A 14,314-nucleotide genomic window follows, 5' to 3' on the forward strand; every position below is an offset into this window, starting at 1 on the left:
CGCTCTTCCTTCTGATGCTTGGTCAGCATCTAACCCCCGAGCTGGGGGCTTTTGCTCTGGCTGTCCAGCTCTTGGCTTCCCTGGCTAGCTGGTCTGAGCCCGGTGCTGCTATCCCACAAGCCCAGGACTGCACACCCCGCCACCAAAGGCAGGCAGGAGAACATCCTCCACCCTTGAAAGCCCTTGCCTTGTCTGTTTTGTTTGCTCGTTCTGCCACCTCCTGGTAAATCTAATTCCAACATGGTAAGAAGTGACATAAGTCTTGGCCAAATTATAGGCCAGAACAGAAAAGTAACTTAGGGTAGAGGAGTTTGTTGCAGATCCCTCTAGTCCAGCTGCAGCTCAAAGCAGGGCTAGCTTCAAAGTTAGAGGAGGGTGGTCAGGGCCTTCTCCAGTCAAATCCAGGAAATCTCCAAGAATTGAGACCCCACAACCTCTCTGGACAACCTGTTCCTGCTTCATCACCCCCATGGTGACTTTTTTTTTGCTTTATATAGTCAGAATTTCCCTTGCTGCAACCTGTAGTCTTGGATGCTCATCTTTTTGCTGTGCACCTCTCAAGAAAAGCCTGTCTCTGTTTTCTCCATAACCCCAATAGCAATGTTTTCATGTGGAGCTACTGGAACTTTTAATGAGCTAGATATGAGCCCCTCTATCCTCTATTAGGTTATTTTATTTCCCCTCACCTAGCTTCTGTGCTCCCTTGCTTGGACTTTTGTTTTCATCCCATTTTTTACACACACACTCTTTTTCCTACTCCCTTCTAAGACAGCAGTCTGGTAAGTAAGATGACCTGCAGCTGAACGTGAGGTAAGGTTATGGGTTGATTAGTGTATTACCAAAAGTCTTCCAGAAACAGCTAGAAAAAAACCTCCAAGGTTCCAGGCACACAAGCCTTCTTTCAGATCTGATGCAAAGACAGTATACTAACACTAAGTATCTCCTTTTCTAGCAAACTTTGCTTTCCATTTCAGGTCATGTATCTTCTACTCTTGTCTCTCCTGTTTATTCCTTTTTTGTCATGCTCCTCCACCTAAGGACTCCACAATTGCACTTCACTCTGTTTCCACAGAGTAACTGATACAGCTCTTACTCTAACACTCTGCTGCTACGTGAAATTTGCCATTCCTAATTTTGCCCAGGACTGACTTTTGATTCTGCTTTTCCCCCAGATTTGCTTATGAGTTATAGGACTTTGAAAAATGGGCAGTGTCTCTTCTGTTCTCTAATTGCTCCATTTTGTTTTAATTCAAAATCCTGAAGCAAGCCGGTGTAAGACAATCCATCCTATTTTATGTGCTTGTTCTCAGGATGAAGTTCTTCCAATGTGTAAGTCTTCCTTGCATTAGCTGAGGTCTCTGTCTCTGTCATTGCAGGAGACTTTCATCATCCTGTGAATAGGAGGAGGGAGTAGAGGGAATACTATTGTCAGCTCCGTAGAGATGGATGTACTGAATGATGACAGCAGAGAACCAGGCTCTTAAGTGGCTCATACAAGTGGTACGAAAACACTGTGGCTGTAATTACAACCCACCAATCCGTAACCCTGGCAGGAAAATTGTTCTGCTTTTGGATTGTTTATGATTGCATTTTTAAATTCATTATTAATTGCAGTGACCTCTATTAAATTGAATTATCTTGATTTGGGTGAAATGTGCCTATTTATTGCTTTGTGTTTTGGAACAGTCTTTAGATACCCCATAAAAATTTGGACAGCATTTACATTCCCAGTGTCCAGAGTGGTATGTGCAACACAGGAAGAAAAATCAGTTACAATACCTCATCCTCTAGATTGGCATCTGCCATTTCCTTTTCAAAAGTGAGATGGACTTCAGATGATTCTTCAACTTCTTTTATGTCTGCATCTAACAAGTAAGGCACCAATAAAATGCAAGAGAAAGGTATCAAAGCATATTCTGACTAGAGAAACAAAGGGCACACTTTTTTACAGCTATGCACAGGATGCTGAAAATAGAGATTTACACAATTTGGAGTTACATAATGGATTCTAGGCTACAGAAAAACAAATTTGGAAGCCAGGATTGCACATGTGGGACAATCCAGTTTTCTTACCTTAAAAATTAATAATGTTTCCCTTATGAAAGTTTGGAAATAAGTATAGCCATATCACTAAAAATGCTTTGCAGCAATGTTTCTTACAGGACTTTATTTGCATTTTTGTTGCAAGAAATCCATGCTACCTTTTACAGCTGGACTTAATGGAACGTCAGTCCTGGTGTTCAGGCCTTCTGACAAAAATTGGCTGACTTGGGAAATGGCCTATACTGCAATATAGATTTGCTTTGGAGCTGAGCAAGAACGACGAGAAAGCATAGGGAGATACGTAAATCTGACTCAATATTGCTGAATGCAGGCATGTGGTACGGAAAAGGTGCAGTAGATGCAAACCATCCATTTACTTCAATGAAGTTATAGGACAATTTACACTATTGGAGCATTTGCCCAAAGACAATTATTTTTACATTATTCTCTATTGATTCTGCCATAGACTGAGAAAGCTTTCCAAAAAACCAGTCCGGTATCAATTATTTTAGCACTCTGAATATGCAAAAGCATCAAATTTTACTCACCACCAGGAACAAATTCCAAGATTTCATTGGCACTAAATCCGTGCTTCACATTTAATTCCTCTCGTGATCTGTCTGTTTCACTCATTTGTGATGTCATTACAGCAACATGGAGACTTTCAACTAGAGAGGAAAACACGCAGAATTACAGAGGTTCCTTAAATAGCTCTTTAATGCATAAATCAATGACACAGAATCATAGAATAATTTAGGTTGGAAGGGACTTTCAGAGGTCACCTAGTTCAAAGCTGGCCGAACTAAACTGGCTTGCTCAGAGCTTTGCACAGACAAGCTTTTAACATCTCCTAAAATGGAGACTTCACAGCCTCTTTGGGCAACCTGTTCTAGTTTTTGACCACCCTCACGGTATGTAATTTTTCCTTTCATTTAACTGGAATAGCCTCTGTTCCAACATGAGCCTGCTGCCTCTTGTCCTATCACCATGTGCCCCTGCAAAAAATCTGGCTTCTCTGTATCCTCCTGTTAGGCAGCTGAGGACAGCAATGAGATCCTACCAAGCCTTCTTCTCTCAAGGCTGAACAGCCTCTCCTCAGATATCATGTACTCCAGCCCCCTAGTCATCTTGGTGCCCTTTGCTGGATTTGCTCCAGTTTGTCAACATCTCTCTTGTCCAGGGGAGCCCAGCACTGATCACAGCACTCCAGACAGGACTCACCAGGGGCGAGTAGAGAAAGGATCACCTCCCTCAACCTGCTGGCAACTCTCCTTCTAATGCAGCAGCCTGGGAGGCAGTTGGCCTTCTTTGGCACAAGGGCACATTGCTGCCTCATGGTCAACCTGCTGTCAAGTAGGACTCCCAGGTCCACCTCTGCAAAGCTCTCTTTTCTATCTAGTCACTCTCCAGCCTATACCAACACATAGGATTACTCCATCCCAGATGCAGGACTTTGCACTTGTCTTTGTCAAACTTCTAGGGGTTTCTCTTAGCCCATTTTTCCAATCTGTAGAGGTCTCTCCAGCACACTGATCATCCCGCTTCATTTGGTGAAAGCCATGAATTTGCTAACAGTGTACTGAATCTCTTGGTTAACTTCACTAATAAATATGTTGAACACTACTGGTCTCAGGATCCATCCCTAAGGAATACCCTAATAGCTTGGTGCCAGATGGACATTGCATCACTGACTACAATTCTTTCAGCCCAGCAGTGCAGCCAATTTTCCACCCAGTTATGCAGTCCACATCTCACCAATTCAGCTGTAAGGATACTACAGCTAGTGCAGACAGTGTCAAAGACCTTGCAAATGTCAAGATAAACAACATGTACTGCTCTCCTCTCATCATAAAACCTATCAGGTTGGTCAGACACAATTTGCCCTTGATGAATCCATGCAGGCTGTTCCCAGTCACCTTCTTGTCCTTTGTGTTCTTGGAATGGCTTCCAGGAGGATTTGCTCTATCACCATCTCAGAGACGGTAGCGAGGCTATTTTGTAGTTTCCTATATATTCCTTCTTGAGAGGGTTGTGATGCTTGCCTTCGTCAAGTCATCAGGAACCTCTCCTGATCACTGTGACCTTTCAAAGATGACAGAAAACAGCCTCACAATGATGTTGGCCAGCTCCCTGAGCAGCCTTGGATTTATCCCGTCTCATCCCATGGATTTGTGTATATCCAATTTGCTTAAGCACTCCCTAATTCTATCCTTTACTAGTGGGAGTGATGCTTTATTCCTATAGAGTCTGCTGTTAGCTCAGTGACTTAGTATTTCTGTTCTGGAAAATGATCCCCACAAACTGCCTACAGTGTAAGCAACTGTAAATTCCTTACAGTGTGCCAAAGAGTCCCAAAATCCAAGACATCATCAACATCAACATTAACATGAGAGAAAGTGAAAGGGCAGAATAAGGTGTGTAATTATAGGCTGCCATTTTAGCTAAAATGACATTTACTATTTCATCACTGACGTATAATCCGTACCCAAGTTTTATCAATTTTACCAGTAAAATGCTCTCCAACCTAATAATGATGATGGACACCAACCTTCACTGCTTTATTGGGTGAAGTGTGGTTATTAGCCCACAGCTATCAATTTAGGTGGTCCTAAAATCTTGCAGTCCTTCTTGAAGAGCGTACAGCCTATGCTGGACACGACTCAGTTTACCAGGACTCTTTTCAGCTGAGTTTAGCACTTTAGCTGAACTTCTAACTAGACAAGGTATCCACAAACACCATTCCCTTCTCTCCGTTAGATAGTATGCAGAAAAAACACAGCTCCTACAGCAATTCTGGCAGGTGTTTCTTGGCAGATCTGCCAAGATCATCTGCAGTTTGGACTGTATATGACCCTACGTGATTCTGATCTGTCATCAAATCAACCAAGGTAGGTGAAGGTCAGGGACCAGATGCAATATCATACTGCATCCTGTGATCTGCTTCACAGGGGTGTGCTGCAAGGAGGACAGCTAAGGAAACAATCTTCAGGTGCAATCTAACACCATGTCCCTGTCTGCTTACATATGATGTTACACACTAAACATAGCCCTTATCTTACAATCTGGCAGGTACCATCTCATGCATCTGACAAGCATAAACTTGAGAGACTTCTCTTCAATGCCCTTTGCCAAGTTTTGACACTGCCATTTCTTGAGACTTGACAGAATCACAGCACGAGGCAACACTGCCGTACTTTGTTACCTTGAATCATCTGCGCACATGAAGAGCCAGCAGTCCACTCTTCCCATTCAGACTCACCTTCTCTGAGTGCTGCTGCCAACAATGAAGCAGCCTGTGGTGTTTCTCCAGAATCAGGTTTGATAAGGAGGTGAGGTTCTATATGAACATCCTCAAACCCGTTCATATCTACCAGTTCTGCATAGATGTGCAACTTCTCTTCCAAATAACTACAGATCTGCTGGTCCTGGTTACTCAGTGATTCTGTCAACGAAAATTGAATACCATATTAATATTTTTTTATCCTGCAGGCAAAGCATGTGCCCCATTCACCCTTCTAATCCTTATGCTACATAGACCTTGCTAACTTGAGCTAGGCTTTTTTTAAATGGCCAGGAACCAAACTCATCCCATAACCTATCCTAAAGCTGGCACAGACCCTGGCAGAGGGGCAGGCCAGTGCCCTACCCTGATAAGGTGGCCTTGGCTGCACTCTGGGGCTCTCAGCTCACTCCTGTTGCACTCACAATGATCAACACTGGAAAAGCACTTGGCTCAGGCAACCAGAAGATGCGCTGATTCTGTGCCTCAACGTCAAAGAAGAAAACCTACACTCAGCAGAGGATGCCCTTCCCTGTGGCTCTCTCCAGTAAAAAATGGTGGAATTTCTGTCCTCACAAGAGTATACAGATGTGGAAGTTTGGTGCAGGGGAACCAAAGAAGCAGAATTTGTCCCTATCAGCTACATTTTCAGATAAAAATAATAGCAGCAAAAGATGAAATGCGATGAACAGGCACAAAACCACACAATTACTGAAGATTTGAGGTAATTCCACAAAGATGGAACTGCCTGGCCCTGATGCTAATCTGGGAAATTCAGTGTTTATTTTGAAGGCATCCATTTTTCTTTTTTTTTTTTTTTTTTTTTTTTTTTACTTACAGTAATGTCACAAAAATATGAAATGTTTGGAAAAAAAAACAGGTTCGCATTCAATAAACTCACATTATATACCACCACACCACCCCAGCTTTCTCCGTTGTGACTCTGCCTATTGAGCCACTCTGAACCCAACAGCCAGTGTGGGTGTGTAATTCATTTATCCTGAACTTTCAGGATGCAGGAGCTCTCAGAGTGGCAGGAAAGGTACCACACCTTGACATTTCTGAATTCTGGATGCTTTGGCCTCAGCAATACGTCTGTCCTCATCAGATTCACTCTTTTTTCCTTCTTCCTCTGGACAACTTCAAAGATGAAAGACAAATGAAGGTGGATAAAGCAAAATCTGCATATCATACATTCAACCTCAGTACACTGTTGCATTCATAATAAAGACAACACAACATCAGCACCAACTTTTGCTACAACCCAGAAGCACACCATTTGTCTGCTTCTTTAAAAAGCAGTAACTGAACATAAACCAGACTGAAGGACTCCTTTCAATTCTGGTGAGGCTGCAGTCTTGCAGCAAATGGGTGGCTGGCTCTCACGCAGGTTTGCCATGCTAAGCATAAGCTTGGGCCCCATGAGGAGCAATGCTTTCCCTGACATTCTTAAGGAGCTGACACCAAGACAACAGGCATGATTGGGGATTTCCCCAAAATGGTTGTATGGATACCTGCAGGACTCTGGAAGGTATCTAGTACCAAAGGCACAGGTGAGGGAAGCTTACAGTGGCTGGTAAGGACATCTAATGGGGCATGGGAAGGGTCTGCTGATCCAGTGTGCAACCAGAAGCAAGATGGGAAGTCTGGCAGAAGAGATGGTGAGGTTTTGGGGTCTGTGAATCCTGAGCTCAGAGGAAAACCCAGCCTCAGAGGATGGATCTAGTGCAATACAGAACAGAGCGCACGCTGCCACAAATATCCCACCGACCTCCCATCCGCTTTGGAGAGCCAGGATGAAAACCAAAAGCCTTTTCCTCTACCTTTCCACTGCATCTTGAATATGCCTCATCCAGTTGTTACGTTCCTCTCTGGAGTTGGTATGAACCTCATACATCTCAGGCCCTGCAGATGAAGCGCTAATCAGAAACATCCCCCTTTCTTCATTGGCTACTTCTCTTACTATGAGCCTCTGAAGAGAGATAACGGAAGGCTTCTGGTCCTGGGGGAAACAGTCACAGCACATGCAAATAATAAATTACTCTCTTAGAAAACATCACACTTCTAGAAGAGCACATTTTTTCAATTAATTGGACTAATTCTAGCCCTGCTGTAGTCAAACTACGTATGTTCTCACCAGGTTTAGGCTGCAAGTTTTGAATATTCAGACATATTTTTAAACTATTTTAAAAAATACATTATAGTCTTTATGAACAAGTAAAGCACTGGATATGTGCTAGAAAGTAAATCCCAGAGGCTCAATGACACTGAGGCACAGTATCCATGTAATGTTTATATTTATATAGTTTGGCTCAATGACACTGAGGCACAGTATCCACGTAATGATTATATTTATATAGTTTGGGAACTTCTTTCCATGACCTCTCATACATTTTATGTGTGTTTACTACTACATTTTCAGTTAAAATTATTCCTCTGTTTTGTTTTACAGAAACAGAAGTTAAAAAAAGTTATTTTAGATAACTGAAAGAGCCTGTTCTACTTTCTGCCTTCATAGTCAGATGAGTGATGACACTAAAAATATCATATTTTCATCCTTCTTATTTATTTTTTGAAAAATAAACTTGATTTTCCATATACTGGCATATTACTGTTCTGAATACACTACCAGGATTTTAGACCAAAAAAAAACAACCCCAAAAAGCTACATTATGTGGGAATAACCTAGAAAAGCACCTGATTTTCAAGAAATAAACAAATGAAAGTGCAATGTATATATTCAAACATCTGATAATATACTTACAACAGCTGCAAAGATGTATTTTTGATCTTTTTCTTGTAAGAACAGTAGCACATCAGTTAGAAGAAGAGCTAAGGTATCTTAAAATGAGAAAAGGAAAATAATGTTTTTCAATTAAAGTTATTACAATTATCATTAATTTCTTCTTTTATCTTGAAAAGATATGCAGCTGATGGCTTTGTATGTGAACTTGTCTTCTTACCCAGTGGATTACCCACAAACCATGGCAGCTTCTAGAACAACTCTTCTAGCAATTAGTGGCATATTCTCAACACCATTACCTTAGAAATTTGTGTTTGCAATACAGCATAATGAAGTATTTTCATTCTCAAACCAAACAATCTTCATATGTTATTTGCATATAAAAAGCTAAAGGACTTTATTGCTTGGATGAAATACCTTTGAAACGACCAGTCGCTGTCTTCCAGAACACTAAGCCTTCATGAAGAAGTATCCTCTCTTTCACTATCAAGTCTTGCTTCCTAAAAACATGGCCATTTTTCAGCTTTGTATATGTTTTGTTTTCAGTTCTGCTGAGAATTTCCAATAGCTTTTGCTTTTTCTCATATTCATTCACTTTCAAATCTACTGCTGCAATCAGGTCCTTAATTAGACGAAGGGCTTTCCACAGGTCTTTATGTTCTTCTGTTCCTTCTGTATCAAAGAAAATATAAACATAATAGTAGTCAGCATATTCAAGAGAAGATATCATTCCTTACTTTCTGGGAACAATCAACATGATGCAAAGCTTAAATTGATAAACATGTAATTTTAAGTCGAACCTGGTAATCAATTTACTAGAAATATTAGAGGCCTCTACCTTCGTTTGACTTGTCTATTAAAAGATGTCATGTACCCAAGATTTATTCATTAGCCAAAACAACATGTTGAATAGTTTCTGACAAATTTATGAGCTGTTAGCATTTAAAAAGTTTTACTGGCTAAGTAAATCATATAGTATATTACTGTTCTGGCTATGTAAAAAAAAACCCTTGAAAGCACAAAGGGTTTGCATTTGGATATGCAACTTTCTACTGTGCTCATTTATTGCCCATTTGGGTGGCAATATCTGTAAGTTATTAGTATTTCTAAAATGCTCTATGAAATTCCAGGGATCATTCAAGCTTTGTTTGAAAAACTGGAAAGTAATTTACGAAATGTTTGCCTAACCCTACTTACAAGAAACTCCACCAGAATTAATATCAAAGAACACATAGATGCATGCCCAAATCAGTTCCCATCCTCTAGTCAAGATCTTCTCCTAAAACAAGCACACTTTTCTGCACTTGTATGGCGTACCCAGCTGGAATACTGGAAATCTTCACAGACCAGCCTTGGCAAAGACTACATAGACCAGACACCCCTAAACAGGGTGACATTTGTCTGAACAGTAGATATTGACATTGCCCTGGTTCTCTACAGAGCAGTGAATTTCATCTTTTGTTATCCTGCAGCAGTGCACATTCCTTACGCCAGAAATGTGCTAGGATTCCAGACATGAAGCAACACTTTAGCTTTTATTCACCTTTTGAGTATTGCAGTATCCTTTCAACCAGAACGGGGTATTTGGTGATTCGCTGGGTGACAAGCAAAATGCACTCCGGGATTCCTCGGCGTCGTGCCAACAGGTTACTATTTCTCAGCTGCACAGATAGAAATATATACCTGAAGTAGTAAATGCATATTACACCACCACTTGACTAATAAGAAATATGATCTAAATGCATTAGGATAAGCTAAAACAAAATGCTGGGTTATCTGAACCATCCCCAAGGAACAGCCCTGAGGGATGAGGTGTACTATAACAGGAACATGTGTGTAATACACACTGGATGCCAAAGTTCTCTCAAATTTGAAAGAAAAATGTAATTTATCAGCTCACTGGTTAAGGAGGAAAAAACTTTGCCATTTTTTGTAGCTACTAAAAGTGAGTTACTGAATACAATTTCAGTCCTAAATCTAAGTAAAAGCTACATATCTTTTTCCTGAGCATTTTGTCAATAGCGCTCACATTTCCATGTAAACTTACTTTAATAAAATTCTGGAACTTCTTATGTTGTTGCAACTCTTTAAAGAGATTAACAGCTTCTTTTTGATGGCTGCAAAACTCTCCATATATTTTCATCATCTTTGTTGCATTTTCCTCTGAAAACTGAAGAAATTAATAAGTGAATTGTGCTTAACATTGCACCTAACAAGAAACTGTATACCTTTAATTAATGTATTTTGAACAAATACAGAACTTTTATGCTACTTCTCTCGCAAGCTCTCTGAATTTCACTAACAGAGCCTGTCACTACAGAATAAAAATGGGCTAGCTGTTTTCAGGAGCAAGAAGAACGTAGGCTGGAGAGAGCACGAGCAACCTCTACTCAGTCTTGCCAATAACAGCTAGAACAATTATTATAACGATGTTTCCTTCGCTTCTTTGCAAACACAATCCCTTTGAGGCTTATTTGCATTTGTCTGATCTCCACACTGCTTCTAGACAAGATCACAGTTCAGCTTCTTTATTTCAGTGGAGTGAAAACTGAATGACTGAAGGTGAAAACCCACACTCTCCTGATAGCAAGGAACTGAAGTGTGACCAGCAATCAGTTAGTTTGCTGTTCTACTGCCACCACAGACACGCTGTGACAACCCCTTCTCTAGTGAATGGCAACTCAAGATGCACCATGCCAGATCACTACAAGAAATGAACAGGATAGTTTCTTTTCCATCATCAGCAAATTCTTCATACCTCTGCTCAGCTGTTAAAAAAATTAGTCCGTTGCTTCCATTTTTTGCAGTCCATAGTATGACAGCAGGAGCCTTCTACCGTGAAAAGGACCAAGTTCATCACTTTCCTCATCACTTGTACCATATAGGTAGAAGTTCATCCCATGCTCATCACAGTTACCTGTCTGTAATGATTTTCTCTTATAACTATTTCACCCTACAATAACCTGAGGGGACAGTCTTTTCATTCTATGAGGCAACCACAACTGGCTTCTTGCCCACAAAAGTTTTAAAGTCAATAAATTGTTTAATTTGGGAGTGTTGAGTACATAAAGGATTAACAAAGCCGATGCCTCTACCTGCTGCACAAGGATGTCTCCAATTCTGTTGATGACAAAATTACGTTGGCTCCCTGTCTCACATGATTCCTGCCGCCTCTCCTTCATTCTGCAGAAGAATTGCCTGTGCATCTCCAGTAGCTCATCTAAGCAGGGGAATATTCTGTCTACTGTGCTGTGGTCCAGCTGCAGTTCTTCCTTCATACCTTTCCTGAATATTTCAGACATAATGAACAGGGTATGGATGTGATGCACTTCTGTTTGCATCAGCTCTGCAGTATAAAAGAAAACAGCATGGTATAGCAATCACCTGGACATTTTGCACCCCTTCTAATATAGACTTCAGCAACATTCAAATATACAGTCATACTCATTTTTTCCTGTGTGAGCCTCAAACCTAATAGATTATGTCAGTAGGAACATTTAATTTATCTGGCTCTAGCACAGTTCTCTCAACTGTACCCTGCTGACCACGCTGGGGTTGCAACAGCTTAAGCTGGGGAATGGAGGAGGTCCCTTCCAACCTCAACCGTTCTGTGAATAGGGCAGACATATCTCCAGTAGTCACTACTCTCCATTTCCTTATCTCTACGACACATTGTAATTGTGACAAAAATGTCCTTTGAACCTTCTTATTATTCCAAGTTGAGCATTCATTCTTCTGGACATAAAATGTGGAGGTTCCCTCTCTATTTTCTACACCACATTGTTTTAAAACCTACACGAAGCGTTGAAATACTGACCAAAAATGACATCCTGCCTCTTGATGACATCCTTTTCTTGTTTGCTACAGAACATTGGATCCACAACGAGACTCCAGGACTCTGCCTCAAACTCTTGTGCATCTGTGCGGAGATCAGTCCACTGAGACAAATCCACATCCTCTATGACAAAATGTAATATCTCATTAACGCCAGGAATATGAACAGTAAGGAAAGTCCCTTGGAACATGCAGATCCATTTATATACTAAGAGGAACACATGACAGGGATGAACTTTAGACAAGGCTTCTGCAAACATTGGCAGTGGTGTTACAACTGAGAAGCTTGCCAGATGTCAATATCATTACCAACATGCTGAAATGCAAATGTGACAGCAGGGGAGAAGAATAAAAAAAAACCACTCTTCTCAGATTAAATCCTTTTTATACTGCTTTGCTTGAGGAAACCTTTTAAAATTTAAAAATAAAATCCAACATTTTCAAAACTAGATGTCCAGAGAGAGATATCTGTGCCATCCTTTGTAAGTGAATGCCCTTCAGCTTTGAAATTCAGTCTCACACCTGGCTACAGAAAAAGCCTATTTCCACTCACTTCACAAGAATATGTAGCCATTTTAGGAGGGCAGCTCATGAGTGGGAGGTAAGATTTTGGGGCTACTGAGGAAATACAAGTGATGTAGGTTTACATTTTGCAGTTTCAATGGAGATGATTAGATGAGTACAGAAGAAAACTATGTTGCTGTCCTGGTTCTGCAAGGATGCCAAATATATTTATCCCTATTATTTTAAGATGGTAACACCATACAAAAATATTTTAAAAGTTATCAAAGAGTCAGTTACAAGCAAGAAAGGAAAAGTTGTATTTTAAGACTACTGTATCTGATTGTATCATTTTAATGAGGAATATAATTGTAATTATCAAAAATAGGTGCTCTTCTTTTAGGAGATGAAGTAGCTTCCTGTATCAACTATGGAGTTTTTCTACTTTCTGCTTTTTAATACAGGTTATAAAATGCAACGCCCATGCAATACTTCTCACCTTCCATCATAAAAGGATCCATTGAAGGAAAGCTCCCTAATGCTTGTAACATCTCTACAGAGCGTGACTTGGGCCTCCAGGTGTTAGTCTCAGAGTCTTGTTCAGAAAATGGCATAGATCTTCTACAGCAGAAAAAAAAGAAAATCCCCGCATTTATTTAATGGTTTCAATTTTCCTAGAGATGCTGAATTATGTATTTAGCACAGTCCCCCAGCAGCTGCCCTCTACCTTTCAAAACTGGCACTGGGGACACTTTTGGACAAGAAGTGGGACTGTTGCGAGACTTCCCTCCTTCCAGCCGACAGTCCGATAGGCATAGAGGAAGAAGGATGCACTGGGAAAAGCACTGCCTGTGACATGTCTCCAGGCAGGGAATCTGTAAGGCAAAAGCACAACAAAACATTTTGACAAACAATGTAGAGTATATCATCAACAGCACACTTATACGGAGAAATGCTATCTGGTGTTCATATTGAGCTATACTGGGTATCAAGAATATCCGCTTGCCATGGTACAAGACCGTGATGCCGTATCAGAACACAAACCTGTAGGCAAAGTGGAATAGCTCTGGCATGTATACTATTGAGAAGAAATAATATGTGCTCTAACATTGCAACCTGAACATAGGAGACCCAAATATTTGTGCATATGCTGAATGACATACTCAAAAGCACAAGACAGAACTGACTACTTTTGATTTTTATTCTCACTGAAAACAAAACATCATAAATCTCCCACTCATTTTAGCAGAAGATGAGTTAATTCAACAGTAATTTCTTCAAAAAATCCTACTTGTATTAGAAACACACACACTTTTTTACAGATATTGAAACGAAAAATAGAAAAATAAATGATGCAGGAAAGTTTGTGTTATCAGTCCTGTGATTAACTTAGGGGATTAACAAAGGCTTAACTTAGAAGCGTTAGGTTTACACTTCTTAACTTACTTGTTACAGCAGCTTGGGGTTTGTTTTTACTATGGTACCTCTCCTGCGATTTCTGAAATGAAGAATTTTATGAAATTGCAATGAAATTGTAGCTGATAACACACTGAATAGCCAACCCAGTAACTCACTCCCATATATCATCACCCAAAAGGGCTTCAAGAAAGTGGTCCTCAAATATGGTCCTAATTTCTAACAATAACTAATAAATTCAAGTTTATTAGTTATTAGATCAAAGTAGAATGATGCTATTTGTACTGCAATACAAAACTGAATCTGTTTATTGTAAAACGAGTTAATGAGTTACAGCATTCTACTTTCTGTATACGAATATTGCCTGTGAAGGCTGCAAGAAAAGCAGTTCACATTCAGGGCTTTATATTCAAATAACCTCGAAGCATTTGTGGCAGGGCACTACCTGAGGAAGCCTGGGTATCAGAGGCAGAATCAATCCCGCTTCCAAAGTGGAC

At 40.4% G+C, this 14,314-nt stretch overlaps 1 protein-coding gene across 1 annotated transcript in view; it reads right to left on the reverse strand.

The window, feature by feature from the left end:
* ARHGEF28 (Rho guanine nucleotide exchange factor (GEF) 28) overlaps positions 1–14,314 on the reverse strand; it is a 136,039-nt gene that overhangs the window by 23,673 nt on the left and 98,052 nt on the right. The window contains exons 18-31 of the mRNA XM_009884307.1: positions 13,848–13,899; positions 13,129–13,276; positions 12,901–13,022; positions 11,884–12,024; positions 11,162–11,412; positions 10,114–10,236; positions 9,610–9,727; positions 8,484–8,738; positions 8,088–8,164; positions 7,147–7,325; positions 6,375–6,463; positions 5,303–5,485; positions 2,592–2,711; positions 1,780–1,865 (exon numbers count right to left, since the gene is read on the reverse strand). Coding sequence (XP_009882609.1) covers positions 1,780–1,865; positions 2,592–2,711; positions 5,303–5,485; positions 6,375–6,463; positions 7,147–7,325; positions 8,088–8,164; positions 8,484–8,738; positions 9,610–9,727; positions 10,114–10,236; positions 11,162–11,412; positions 11,884–12,024; positions 12,901–13,022; positions 13,129–13,276; positions 13,848–13,899 — 1,944 coding nt within the window. The remainder of the gene's footprint in view (positions 1–1,779; positions 1,866–2,591; positions 2,712–5,302; positions 5,486–6,374; positions 6,464–7,146; positions 7,326–8,087; positions 8,165–8,483; positions 8,739–9,609; positions 9,728–10,113; positions 10,237–11,161; positions 11,413–11,883; positions 12,025–12,900; positions 13,023–13,128; positions 13,277–13,847; positions 13,900–14,314) is intronic.

The sequence above is a fragment of the Charadrius vociferus genome, unplaced genomic scaffold, assembly GCF_000708025.1.
Source record: "Charadrius vociferus isolate BGI_N301 unplaced genomic scaffold, ASM70802v2 scaffold183, whole genome shotgun sequence".
Taxonomy (NCBI): domain Eukaryota; kingdom Metazoa; phylum Chordata; class Aves; order Charadriiformes; family Charadriidae; genus Charadrius; species Charadrius vociferus.